Raw genomic sequence first — 14,820 nt, 5'->3', positions numbered from 1 at the left:
GATAACCGTATGGCCAGTTGTCCTGTTTTGTCCTGTAGTGCTCCAGCTTGCATGACTGTTCACCTTCCAGCATGCTTGGCACGTGTGCTGCTTCTGGCGGCTTGCAGCCGCGAGTAACCCGCGAGTCCCAGCCGCGAGTCTCTGTTTTCTTGCACACTCTTGAGCAATCTTCACTCTATCTCACTCACTACCCTTACATCAAACCCACCTAAATACAGGGTTACTAAATACTGAATTACAAGCAAATTTGGCACGGAATAAAGCCAATTAGATGGTTGAATAAATTCAACCTTACAATCTCCCCCTTTGGCTATTCCGTGACAAAACCCTAAAACAGACTCTAGACTTAACATGTGAGTTGGGAACAGTTGAACAAAACTCACTCACACCTAACTCTAGAAGCTGTGAAGCACTTGAATCATATGAACATAATACTCTGAATGCTCTCCCCCTTTTTGGCACGAATAGCTAAAGGCTCTCGTCCAACTTTTGTTGAATAGCATCTAGCTGATTCTCCATAGTCTCAAGACGCATTTGTACATGGTTGTTTGTGGAGTAGAGAAGTGCCACAATCTCATCAATGCATTTCTGAATATGCTCAAGTACACTGCCGACTCTATCAGTATGAGGAGTAGTCTGTGCTTGCGGAATACTAGGTTATGAAGCTTCAGGAACAGTACGCGAAGTAGATGTGGTATGTGCAGGTGTCTCTGATTCAGGGGCCGATGGAGTAACCGGAGAGATGTGAGCACTCCTTGGTGTTTTAGAGGAGTGACTTCTGCTAGCTTGAAGAGTGAACATGGAAATAGGACGCTAACGGGTCAACATTTTTCCATCTGCAGGAGGAATAATGCCTTCACGAAGAATGAGCTTCATGATGAGACTGCAAAATGGAATAATTCCACGAACTACAGTTCGACACGCGGTCTTCCTCAAGGTGTAGTAGATGTGAGCACATATATCAATGGGGGCTCCTGTAATAAGGTCACAAAGGAATAGAGCTCTCCCAAGATTGATGAATGTAGTGTTGGACAATGGGTAGAGATTGGTGAACATGATCAACTTCAGTGTGGTCAGCTCTGGTGCAAACTTTGCGGTGCTGATGGATGTTCCTGCACTGGATACTTCATGATCGGATCCTAGGATTTGTAGAATTTCTTCAACCTCTAGAGTTCGTTTATCGTAAGGAGTTAGATCCACATTCTGAGGTCTGGTGATGCCGAGAAGATCTGCGATGGAGTCTGGGGAAATGCCAAACTCTTTTCCTCTGACCCAGAAAATGAGTTGAACTCCAAGATCAGTTGCATTGGAGAAGCATTCTTTGACCAGCTCATCCATTGGATCATCAAAGTTCCCGAACAGGTTTGCCCAATCTCGTTTCTCAAATATTCGAGGGATAAAAGTTGTCCCTAAGGTGTTAAACTCCACCACCCATTCCACTATAGTAGTTGACTTGTCAAAAATGTTTGAGTAGACGTGTGAGGTAAGCGGAGTTCTGAACCTATCCTCATTGGGGTCTTGAGATGCCTGTGATGATAGTCGAGTCCTTTTAGCAACTGGTGTTGCTGGATCGTCAGCAACAATGTCCTTACCCCTGGAAGATCGACGAGACATCTACAAGAGAACAGGCCCACAGCAAAGAACCAACAGCAGTACCACACAAGATAAATGTCAACAAGATTCAATGTAAATAGAAGGAAAAAAAATTCCAATACATAAATACAAACTGAAGATAGTGCAGACCCAACCAAACTTCCAACAATATAAAGGAGCACAAAATGACAGGTGCAGCAAAATGGTGACAGTGCACAAAGGCATAGAGAGACAAAACAACTAACAAAACTGTCAATGAGACAGGTTACCATGACCATGATATGCAAACAGATACAGCATTCGAACATTAAGAACAGATATCATAAAACACTCCACAAGAGATATGAACATGGGAAAATATTTCAAAATGAAGTAACAAAACATCCAAACTAGAGCACATGGTTGAGAGACACACATTATGTTATCATAAAAACTCAGTTGCCCAATACCAAATCCAATATCAACACTCAAACAAGTGAAATGAGCAAGTTAGATAAATACCAAACCCATTTAATGAAAGGTTTTCAGACTCAACAACAAGCAAATATCAGAACAATGAAAAAACACATTGTGACCACTCAACATGAAAACAGATGAGAACAATAGCAAACATAACAAGCCATACCCATCACACAAAGAGAGACATGTTTCGAACACAATATCAATCCAAACGGTAATAGAAATAACCATGAAATAGGGAAAATGAGATTGAGAAAGCAAAACCCATACCTGTTCTGGATGATTTGGATAAAAAATGAAGCACCAATGAGATTTGAAAATGGATTCACGGAGTGTTTGGGAAGGAGATAGTTTAGGGAGAAGATGAACAGTCATAAATGTTCGAGGGAAAACTGAAAAAGATTTAAAAACTGCTCCTATTTCTGCCAAACACGCGTTTTTCGCGACTTGATTGAGTCGCCACAAAGTCGCCAGATCAAGCCGCTAAAACACGCGTTTTTCGCGACTGGAAGGTCTACCTGCGAGTGAGTCGCGAGCTGAGCCGCGAAAATCTCTAAGTAACCCTCGCGACTGGACCTTCCACTCGCGAATAAGTCACCAAAAATGACCCGCGAAGACGCGACTGAGGCTCGCGACTTGACATACCCGCGACTGAGCCGCCAAAACAGGGCAAAACTGGATTTTTGAAATTTTCAGATTTTTCAAACAAAATACTTTCCAAAAACACCTAAAACACTCAAAAATCTTTTTGTGCTTGAATTAACAAAGATTGAGCATGTGAAAACACATTTCATCAAGTACAATCACACAAATGAATATGACATTTATTGAACATAAACTTGTGTGTTGTGTGTGGATATCAACAATGAGATAGTCCTTAGTCTAATGTGAAGCTTCAATGATCAATTCAACCAAAACATACACAATTAGCACTAGATCGTGTGACCTATCTCAATTATAGAAATATGTATATATGACCTCCCACAAAACTTGATAACATAATTTGGAGCTTTACATTTAACTCCACTTTTAATCATAACATTTGATCTTTTTGATCTTTTGAGGCAATCACCTCTCATTGTGAAAGTGATATTTGACATTTCACTTTAATGGACAAGCCTTTAGCTTTTTGAATAAACATTTTCTTTAATATAAAGTCGCTTACCCTTTTTCCTAGTCGAATACTAGAATGTGCGACAGGCTTTTGCAGTTCAATATCTCTTTTCATTTGGAGATTTACATTTGGTGAGCTCTTTTTAGCAAAAAAAAAATAAATAATGGGAAGATATATAGACACAAGTCTATGCATGTCTCAAGATCAACATAACCATTCACTCATCATTCATGACAAGTTTGAAGATCTATTTACAACAATCACATAAATTTCAAGATTTTTCCCACAGTGATATGAGTGCATGAAAACAAGCAATGCTCGAAAATGCACAAAGCCATTAGCACAAACGTATAAGGCAAAACAAGTTTTGAGACAAAAACTCAACAAAGTCAATCAAGCTTTTTGATTTTCTAATTTTTATTTGATTTTTGAATTTTTGACACAAGAAACAAAAAGATTGATAAGACAGAATTAAAAATATGCACAAGTAGACAAGCAAACAACCAACAGCAAAAACAGCAAGCAAACAAACAAACATCGTCACAAAGCATAGGAAGTATTAATGCATGGACATGTTGTAATGCTTATGCATGAGTACCCTTTTTCACCCACACGTCACTTGCGTTTGGGGTGATTTCCTTATAGGATTGGGTACGGGAGTTAGGGCTTTCAAACCTTCGTGAGAAGCTTTCCAAGCAATTGCTGAATGCATCAATCATCTTCATCACGTTCATCATTCCGGGATCACCATTCTGATCTCTGGATTGATCACCTGCCCAATTTCTTTTATCATTTCTAGGTCCTCCTGACCTTTGAGGAGTTGCACTATTCTTTGCTCTCACTTTTGGCAATTTGGTCGAGTATGCCCTTGAAGTCCGCAATAATGACACACATAAGTTGCTCTAGGACCTCTTTATGGTCGTGGGCGTGACTTGGCACGAGATTCAGACCTGCCCACAGATTGATTACGGGGATTCAACATCCGTTGGTTCGTCACATTCTTCTTCTCCTCCACCTTGAGCTTCTCATCAGTAAGGTCAGCTACAACTGGATCTTTGGCCTTTACAAACTTCACTTCTTTAGTGACATTCCCAGATGAACTACTTCCTCCAGTATATCCCAATCCGAATTTGTCTGAAAAGCTCTTTTGAGATGAGATAACATCATCTAGCTTCTTGGTGGTGACCCTCTCTATTTTAGCATTTGCTTGCACAACCTCATTCTCAAGAAATCTCACTTTAGTGTAAGATTCGGACAACTCACCATTCAGTGTTTCTATCTCACATTTGGCCTCCCTATATCGGATTAGGAGACTTTTGTAGTCCTCCTCAGCCTTCTTCATTTTTCTCACAGCAGCCTTGGCCACCCTTGTGTACTCACCCGACTTCTCCAAGAGTGAGTTATAATTCTCTTGAAGATTTGCTGTGCTTTCATCTTCTTCAGCATCTGATTCTTCAACAATTCCTAGTGATTCATCATCACTATGTTCTCCAAGGTCACGTACAAGCAGATTCAACTCATCTGAAGACTCAACATGAGCAATAGTCATAAAAGCCGAATAGTTCCCCTCTCCATCACAGCTCTCTTCAGATTCTGAGTCAGACGAATCCGAGTCACTCAAAGTCGTGGCATACACTTTACCTTTCGATTTCAAATAATTTGGACATTCCTTCTTAAAGTGTCCATGCCCGTTACATTCGAAACAAGTGACACCTTGTGTAGGTTGGGATTCTTTTCCATCTTTCTTTTTGAATTCTCTTTTCTCCCTTCTAGAACTTTGGAATTTTCTTTTATCATCAAATCTCCCATTATTTTTGAATTTCAAGAACTTTCTGAAATTTTTGACAAGGTATGCAATATCTTTGTCAACCACATCTTCTCCCGATGAGTCTTGATCTTCCACCTTCTCATTAATGGTCTTTAGAGCAAGAGATTTACTCTTCCGTTGATTGGGCAGCGACATCTCATAAGTCTGCAGAGAACCAACCAGCTCCTGTACTTTGATGTCATCAAGGTCCTTACTCTCTTCAATCGTTGTCACTTTAGCACGAAAACTTTCCGGTAATGATCGAAGGATCTTCCTTACAATTTTTGAATTCTCCGTTTTCTCCCCCAAGTTGAACTTACTGACAACCACCTCATTTAGCTTCCCATAGAAAGAGTCAAAAGACTCATCCTCACTCATTTTGAGCGAGTGGTCAGCATTTCAACTTGGTGTCTTTCACTTTCTTCGTGCCTTCATAGGTGGTCAGCATTTGCAACTTGGTGTCTTTCACTTTCTTCGTGCCTTCATAGGTGGTTTCCAAAATCTCTCATGCTTCTTTGGCAACGGTAATGTGAGAAATCTTATGAAATTCATCTGGAGACACACCACAGAAAATAGCATTTAGTGCTTTACTGTTAGCATTAGATGCAGCAAGTGCTGCCTTATCCCAAGTGGATTTGGCTGCCTCAGGTCTGGTCCAACCAATCTCAACAGCATCCCAAACAGATTCATCAATAGAACACAGAAAAGCTCTCATGCGAACCTTCCAAAAAGCATAATTACTACCATCAAAATATGAAGGTGCATTTAGGGACTGAGACCAATCCATCTCAAAAAGGGAGTCAAGGATCACACAATGGTAATGAAACCAATAACAGTGTACCCGCTCTGATACCAATTGAAAGTTCAAAAACGTGTATAAACACCCTTGAACGTTTAGACCCCCAAAATACAACTTAACCAATTCAAGCAATATGTCAAACAACAAGTGTGCGGAAACTTAACATAAGCTATAATATGGAATTGGATAAAAACTATCTAAGCCAAAACAAACACAATCCACAACAGATAATAAAAAGGCAAAGATAGAGAGAGGAAGGAAGATGCAAACACAAAGACAACACGCGATGCATTATCGAAGAGGAAACCGAAGCCCTCAGCGTAAAACCTCTCCGCCGCCCTCCAAGCGATAAACAATCCACTAGAAAATACAGTTTGGATACATGGACAGCAATGGACCCTCCAAGCCTAATCTACCCAGTGCACCTAAGCCCTCCAAGCTTCTTGCTCCAACGAGGTTGCGCCGAACCTTTTTCTTTTCTAGCTTCCCGGATTCTGCTACTAGACCGTAGCATCAACCAATGAAGATTGGTTCCTTCCTAACTGCTTCCCAGAAATCCAAACAGCTCTCTCATAGTAATGATAATGGTGAGAATCAGGTTTGGTATAATACCTCTCAAGGATTTGACAATGGAGAGGAAGAGAGTTGAGGAATTTGAAGAGACTCTAATGTATAGATTGTGGGTGAATCAATCTTGTTTTTCTTTAGGGTTTCTCTCTCAAAATTCTCTCTGGAAGCTCTCTTACAATCGTGGGTAAAAGGGGTATTTATACTGGAGTGGGAGAGGAATGTGAAATGTCAGGTTTTACAAAACAGGGGTGGCTCGCGGCTTGACCTCGTGGCTTGACTAAATCGCGAGATCCAGTCGCGAGATAACCGTATGGCCAGTTGTCCTGTTTTGTCCTGTAGTGCTCCAGCTTGCATGACTGTTCACCTTCCAGCATGCTTGGCACGTGTGCTGCGTCTGGCGGCTTGCAGCCGCGAGTCACCCGCGAGTCCCAGCCTCGAGTCTCTGTTTTCTTGCACACTCTTGAGCAATCTTCACTCTATCTCACTCACTACCCTTACATCAAACCCACCTAAATACAGGGTTACTAAATACTGAATTACAAGCAAATTTGGCACGGAATAAAGCCAATTAGATGGTTGAATAAATTCAACCTTACAATAATTTTTTGGAATATGTAGCATTACTCATTGGCATTGCTAACATGTAAGTGGACACAATTTTTTGCACAACATTTTTCACAATTTATTGAAGTAAGTGACTATGAGTTGTGAAAAATAAGAAATAAAATATTACAAGTCTATGTAATAAATCAACCATTTTAACAAATTGTACACAAATTATGGCAAAAGTTGCCCCTAGACCTATTACATTGCAAATTAAAGATCTTACTTTGAACAGCCATGAAGTAATGCTTAATATCCATTAAATTGGCAAGATATTTACAATTTGAGGCCACAAAAGTTAAAAACATCCTACAAAAGGAACATAAACAGCTTATTGGTCGAGTCACACTCATAAGATAATGTCTCCTACCCCTAAAGAAGTATAGATGGAGCCTTGTTGCAATTAGTACAATAAGTCAATTAGCTTAAAAAATAGAGGTACCATTTAGATTTCTTGAAAGTGGGTACACTAACTCTCTTTCACAGACCCTACAAGTACAAGTGGATGGTAAGTTACCACTGCATACAACTCTGCAAAACAGAGACACTCGATCTTGATGGTTTTCAATTTCTGCCACAAAACTAGGTGAAAATGGCCAAATATCATCATTTTGCAAAACTTGTAGCAATTTAGCACTGTTTCGGAACTAATCAGCAATCTATCACTTTCCTAGTACTCGAGCTCTACAAACTCGAGTTCCAAATGGTACTCGAGTACAGTAAACTTGAGTTCCTAGTGAACATTCCACCGTGGCACTGTCTGACATGGCATTTGGGCATTTAAAAATGCCACTTGGTACTCAAGTTTCTAGTACTCGAGTATTGTATTAGTGTGTACCCGAGTTTCTATAACTCGAGTATGGCTCAAGTATATAAGGGAAATCATCCAGGTTCATACTCGAGTTTCATGGACTCGAGTTCTATGTTAGCAGAACTCAAGTCCTTTAAACTCGAGTTTGGTCTTCAAATATGCTTCTTAATATTATCATACTAACTACTAGTACTACTCACAGATATTTGTGCTTCTTGAAACTAAGAAATCTTTGTTTCATTTCAGCAAACAAGTCCTAGTCCCTATCAGTTTTACTCGTATTTTCCACGTTGTAGCAGGTAAGTTCTTGTGCAAGTCCAAGGGAACAGCTTAAAGCCTTCGGTCTCGAAATTTGGTTTCTCCTATAGATACAGATGCCAAATATTGAAGGGCGGTTATAATATCTGTACAAAGTTTACTTCAGACCCTTAAGGTGAATTTTCTCAGAACAAAATATTTAATAAAAATGGACATCCTTATCTTCTGAGTCAGCGGTAAAAGTAACAGTTGCATTGATATGTCTGCAATGATAAATTTGCAGGATTCTTTCAGCAATTAAATTTAAAACTAGTATTGCAATACATGAAATAGAACTCTAGAATTGTCATGAATCACTCTCTGATTATGCAGTGTCATCAGCTGAAAAAATTAGCCAGGTTTTCTAAATGCATAAACATCACGAGGAAAGAGAAGAAAGATCATTATATAAAGTATAAGTTTTATAATAAAAAAATTAAAAAATGTATACACATAAAAATGATGTGATCGTTTGGTTGAGTAATTGGAAACTCAGCACAACACTACAGGGAGCAACCACTCAGAATAGTAGCAACAGTTAGAGCAAGTGTGTAATGCACAATGCATGACCTCTGAACCAAAATTAATGTATTTCATCACTGCTAACAGCAGAAATTAACATTCATGAATAGGAATAACTTCCATAATTCGTTCAAATGATGAAAGTCATTCATTTTAGAAACTTACATTGCCATTCTTGACAATAACATGGATATATCGTCAAACAGTGAAGGACCTATTTTTTTCATTTTCAAACCTTTTTTTTTTTTTTTTTTTTTGATGTGAACTACGACAATTTTAATAAGAAGAAGAAAACATTACATCAGAAGTCACTAAATGCTCCACAAAAGAAGGACAAGATTCTAACCAAAGGACAGACTCAGATAAAGACTTTGCATGTCGGGCTAACCCATGCGCTACTTTATTACCACACCTTGGCACAACAGAAAATGAACATTCTCTAAACCGAGTAGCTCGATATACAGAGCCAGATATCAGATTGCAGATACTGGCAGGAGAAGTGATTGAACCGGTCAGGGAGTTATGAACCACCATGGAATCACCTTCAAAGATAGCTGAACTGAAACCATGATCCCAAGCAAAACGCATACCTTCCTCCATCGCCTTGGCTTCAATCTCCAAAGAGCCTAAAGGAGCGTGGATCTTCATGCTCAGTGCAGCACGCACCAACCCGAGATGATCTCTGATAACAACACCAACACCCGCAGCTCGTTGTCTCTCAAAAACTGCACCGTCAACATTGACTTTGAGCCACGGTTGCTGAGGAAGAACCCATCCAACAGCGACCTCAGGATTCTTGATCTTAATACAATGATTTGCCACTTGAAACTCCTCCAAAAACTCCAACGTCCAGCCAGCAATACCAGAAGCCGATTTACGAGGCCCCCCTACCCGAATCTCATTTCTATTGGACCAAATGCCCCAAGCCACAGAAAATAACCGAGCCAACTCCTGAACCGACCACTGTTTCACATTCAGAGCATACCAAACCAGATCAATAAAATCCCTCACCTCTCCAACGTCTGAACCAAGATCAATATTCGCAGCTGTCCACACCTCCTTAGCTTTAGCACAATGCCAAAGCACATGAGCCGTGGACTCCACAGCAGTCCCACACTCATCACAAACATCATCTTGGGTTATTTTCCGAGAGAACAAATTGGCTTTCGTGGGCAGGATATTCCTACAAGCACGCCATGCAAAAGCTTTGATTTTGTTGGGTAGCGGCAACTTCCAGATACAACGCCAAAAGGACACCATGGGCTATGAGGTCGAGCTTTCTCCTTGATGAGTATCACACCGAGCTTGGCGAGCTACACGGTAAGCACTACTCACAGTTAACCGGCCTGAAGGAGTGTAGGTCCAAATCAACCTATCAGTAGGCAGCGACAAACTAAGCGGAATAGAAAGAATAGCTTCGGCATCGAAAGGAAGAAAAACCTCATGGATTATATCTGACTTCCAAGTTGCTGTCTCTGGGTAAATCAGGGCAGAAACTAAGGCATCATCAGGGAAGAAATGAGGCACAGTTGCAGGCTTGTGTGATGGCAGAGAGGGCAACCACTTATCTCTCCACAAGCTAACCGAAGCTCCATTACCAATCTGCCAGCGACATCCTAATTGAATAACCTTTTGAGCTTCCATAATACTACGCCAAGAATATGATGGATGCCTCCCCAACGACGCATTTAAAAAATCACCATTTGGAAAATACTTAGCTTTATACACTCGGTGAAATAATGAATTTGGACAATTCTGAAGCCTCCACCCCTGTTTAGCTAGCAAAGCAATGTTAAAAGCTTTCAAATCTTGAAAACCCATACCTCCTTCCTCTTTTGGTGCACACATCTTGTCCCAACTTAGCCATGCCAATTTATTATGGTTTTCCTATTGCCCCCACCAAAATCGCCTCACCATGCCTGCAAGGTCATCACACAGAGCATCAGGGAGCTTAAAACAGCTCATAGTATAGGCCGGAATAGCTTGGGCTACTGATTTAATCAAGATTTCTTTGCCTGCACTTGACAGAAGCTTCTCCTTCCAGCCAGATAATTTATTCCCCAACTTCTCCTTAAGATCATTGAAGGTATTCCTCTTAGATCGCCCCACCAAAGAAGGTAACCCCAAATATTTTTCATGTTGCCGGATCACTGGAGCCCCAAACCTCCTTTGTATCTCCTCCTGAATTGGTCTTGGAGTATTTCTGCTAAAAAACAAAGAGGTTTTACTCCTATTCAGTTGTTGCCCAGACACTGATTCATAAACTGAAAAGACTTGCTACAAAACTTGACACTCCTCCAAGGTAGCTTGGCAAAAAATTAGGCTATCATTTGCAAAAAATAAGTGAGAAATACGAGGAGCACCGCGATAGACAGCTACTCCTTTGATACTGCCTTTCTCCACCTGCTGTCTAAGCAAACCAGATAAGCCCTCAACACAAAGTAAAAATAAGTAAGGAGAAAGAGGGTCCCCTTGACGTAAACCCCTAGAAGGAATAATACGCCCTTTAGGTAGCCCATTAATCCGAACAGAATAAGTAACAGTGCTGACACATCTCATTATAATCTTCACCATTCATCTATGAATGCCAAGCTTTTCCATAATACCCTTCAAACAAGCCCACTCCACCCTATCATACGCCTTGCTCATATCAAGTTTCAACGCCATCTCCCCAACTTTCCCAGTTCTTTTATGACTAATATGGTGCATAGTCTCATATGCTACAAGAATGTTATCAGTTATGAATCGACCCATTGTGAAAGCACTCTGGTTTTCACTAACAATGCTAGACAAAACAGTTTTAAGCCTATTAGCTACAGTCTTTGAGGCAAGTTTATAAATAACATTACAAAGACTTATAGGCCTATACTCAGTAATTTTACGGGGATTCTTAACTTTAGGAATAAGAACAATATGGGTGTCATTAAAATTTGGTGGAGTTATCCCATGATTCAGAAAATCCAAAACTGCTTGTGTAACACAACCACCAGAAAGAGACCAAAATTTTTTATAAAAGAGAGGGGGCATACCATCCAGACCAGGGGCTGTTGTAGGATGCATCTGATTAAGAGCTTGTTGCACCTCCATTGCCTGAAAGTCACGGCCAAGCAACCTGTTCATAGGCTCAGAAACCACCGCCTGCACTGTATCAACTACTCTCCCAATATCAGATGGATTGGAAGTTGTGAATAACGACGAAAAATAATCTTTAACAATACTCTCAATTGCTTCAGGAGTGTCCTGCCAAGTACCCGAACTATCCTCCATGCCCTCAATCAAATTTTTCTGATTTCTATTGGAAGCTTTAACATGAAAAAACCGAGTATTCCTGTCACCAGCCAACAAGTACATATTCCTAGAACGCTGCTGCCACATGACCTCTTCAATGTCTAGCCATGAACCCAACTCCTTCCTCACACTTCGAATTTCCTCACCATGAAGCTCGGGTTGCTGCTCTAATCGTTGTAGATTGGCTTGTAAAGCCGAAATATGACGCCCCACATAGCCAAACTCCACCTTATTCCACCGTTGCAAAGCCTCCCTACAAGATTGCAAGCAATTGTGGATTGGGGAGCCCGAAGACAATGAAAGACCATGCTCCTAGGCCTCACTAACCACCTCTTGACAACAAGGATCACGAAGCCACATGGCTTCAAATCTAAATAACTTCCCTGTTCTCATTTTGTTCCTGGTGTCTCGGCCCCATTGGAGGCAAAGCATGCAATGATCAGACTCTATTGTTGATATATGGGCCACTCTAGCATTAGCAAACTTTCTCATCCACTCCTCAGTAGCCATTGCCCGATCCAATCGAGCCCATACACTATCTCCATTCTCAAAATGTCTCGACCAAGTATATCTTGCACCTGTATACCCCAAATCCCTAAAATGGCAAACGTCCACAACTTCTCGAAATCTATCCATCTGTCTCTCTGGTCTAGGCTGTCCTCCTAATTTTTCAGAATTACTAAGGATCTCATTATAGTCCCCAATACACAACCAAGGTAATGTATTGCTACATCCGAATGCCTCAAGAATTTGCCAAGTCTCCTCTCTCTTACTAGTATCTGGCTGGCCATAAAAACCTGTGAAGCACCAGCTCCCTTGCCCATTGCTACAAATGATCTCAGCATCAATAAACCACTTCGAATACCCCCTGATGTTAACAACAGTTTCAGGTTTCCAAAGAAGAGCTAAACCCCCACTCCGACCCTCACTCGGGACAATTAAACCTTGGGTAAAACCAATGGAATTCTGAATTTCCTTCATCTTATAATGTTGCTTTCTAGGAATCTTAGTCTCCATAAGGAAAACTAAGCTGGGAAATTCTCTCTCCACGTTGCTCCGTAGAGCCTGAACTATGCGGTGGTTCCCAAGCCCCCGACAGAAATTTGTAGATCACAAAAACCTAACAGATATCTTTGCCCATAACAAAAGACCAGTAAAATTCTAGTACTCTACCTTAGGTTTTCCAATTCAATTCAACCATTTGGCTGCATTGACCAATGAACCACGTGGCTGAATTTTATTAACCTCGGAAAAGATAACACTAGTTTTGCTACAATGGTTGATAGTGGTTGAATTCAATTGGAGAACCCATAGGTACAACACCTAATGAATTATACCCAAGTTTTTCCCAATACTAAATTATGTTTCTTAATTGCTCAAAAGGAAAGGAACAAAATATAATAGCTTGGTACTTAATTAATCATAATCAAAACCTAACTTTATCATTATAGTGATATAAGAAAAACCCCACCAGGACAAAATATAATAGCTTGGTACTTAATTAATCATATGCTCGAGTACCACAACCATCTCTTTTATTATTAGGCATGTTTATCATACCACTTCATGGGAATATATACCCAAATCCCAGAATGAAGTAAAAAATAAAATAAAATAAAACTACGGAACATTTGCACAAAGACCACACTTTGTATTTCAAAAGATAGATACAATAAGATTCTTCATGGCAGACTAAGGTTCTTCACCCATATTGTTGTTCACTGAGGCAAAACACACCAACAACATTACAAACATAAAAATAACCATGACAAAACTAGCTTGCATATTCTCTCACACTCTCTCTAACCCTCTTAAGTTTCTCCCTATCTTCAACATAAAGCTCATGAGCTTCTATTTCCCTCTGAATTTTACTGATGCATAGGTCTGTTCTAGACTTGTGTCAAAATGCTTTTATCCTATTCTTCATATCTGACCCAAGCCCTTTCTCAAAATTTGCAATGAAAAGTAGTTGTTTCAATATAACCTAAATTAGGCTTAGTTTGAACCAAAGAAATCACATATAACTAAAAATGAACTTCTTCACAAGCAATGATTTCACTATAATAGAAATAGTAAATAGAAGTAGTAAACTAAACTTCTTGCCGTCAGTGTTAAATTCCATCCTCAATACCAAATTCTATTGAACCAATCACAGAAATAGGTAATGCCAATGGATAAACATACAAATCAAATAGTCTCATAGCAATTCTAAGATCTAAAAACGTTACTAAAGAGCCTCCTCAAAACTCATCAAGTACATTTTTTTTTAAGTAATACAACTTGTAAATGGGAAGAAAAAGCATCCATAAGGTTGCCTAAAGTAAAAAAAAAAAGTTTCAGTTTTCAAGACATGCTAATGACAAACAAACAAATTGATGAACATAGAGTGAGAAACAATGAAAACCATACTTACAAGAAAGCAAGCTGAGGGATTTTGGCCAAAAACACGAGAAAAGGCCCAGACAAGCTATTGTTGTTTAGCCTTCTAGTCTCATAACATGACAAAAATAAACATTATTATTACATAAAAATCCCAAAACATAAACTATACATAGTATATATATGGTAGGGTACTTGAAGATGATCATGTTAATAGAGGCCAAGTCAAAGTTGACACCTTTAATGGTAGGGTACTTAAAGATGCTCATGCTAAGGAGAGTACCTTCACAATTGTAAAATATGCAATCAGAGAAAACTTCTAAGATCTAATAGGTTAAAAGTGGAAAAGTGAAATCATGGCCAACCCACCCCTCAAAGAAAGAAAAAAATGAAAAACATCACATTACACATAGGGCAGTTACATATTACATTACATTAACCAATTAGTATGCAATTTTTGCGACAAACCAAATGGCAATGCTAATGATATTTTGTACGCATCCTATAGGGAAAGTAGCTTATAGTATAAATGTCATATTTGGTCCCTAAAATTTTATCCAATTTTTCTCAAGTGTTAA

General features: G+C 39.7%; 1 protein-coding gene across 1 annotated transcript; it reads right to left on the bottom strand.

Moving 5' to 3' along the window:
* Positions 1–9,838: 9,838 nt before the first annotated feature.
* LOC115955332 lies at positions 9,839–11,149 on the bottom strand. Its single transcript, XM_031073432.1, has 3 exons — positions 10,930–11,149; positions 10,490–10,827; positions 9,839–10,345 (listed from the first exon to the last, which is right to left on the bottom strand). Exons 1-3 carry the CDS (start codon positions 11,147–11,149, stop codon positions 9,839–9,841), a joined length of 1,065 nt encoding a protein of 354 aa, XP_030929292.1.
* Between the last annotated feature and the right edge of the window lie 3,671 nt (positions 11,150–14,820).

Source organism: Quercus lobata, chromosome 1 (assembly GCF_001633185.2).
Source record: "Quercus lobata isolate SW786 chromosome 1, ValleyOak3.0 Primary Assembly, whole genome shotgun sequence".
Lineage (NCBI taxonomy): Eukaryota > Viridiplantae > Streptophyta > Magnoliopsida > Fagales > Fagaceae > Quercus > Quercus lobata.
This window is presented reverse-complemented; position numbering and strand designations above follow the sequence as displayed.

Bases quoted from the DNA above. Each gene is read 5' to 3' on its own strand.
- LOC115955332 (XM_031073432.1), bottom strand. From the start codon at position 11,149: ATGGTGAAGATTATAATGAGATGTGTCAGCACTGTTACTTATTCTGTT. The intron at 10,828-10,929 runs GTATTTCTCACT...TTTATGAATCAG, and splicing joins TGTCTATCGCGGTGCTCCTC to TGTCTGGGCAACAACTGAAT. The intron at 10,346-10,489 runs GTGAGGCGATTT...CTAGCTAAACAG, and splicing joins GTGATGACCTTGCAGGCATG to GGGTGGAGGCTTCAGAATTG.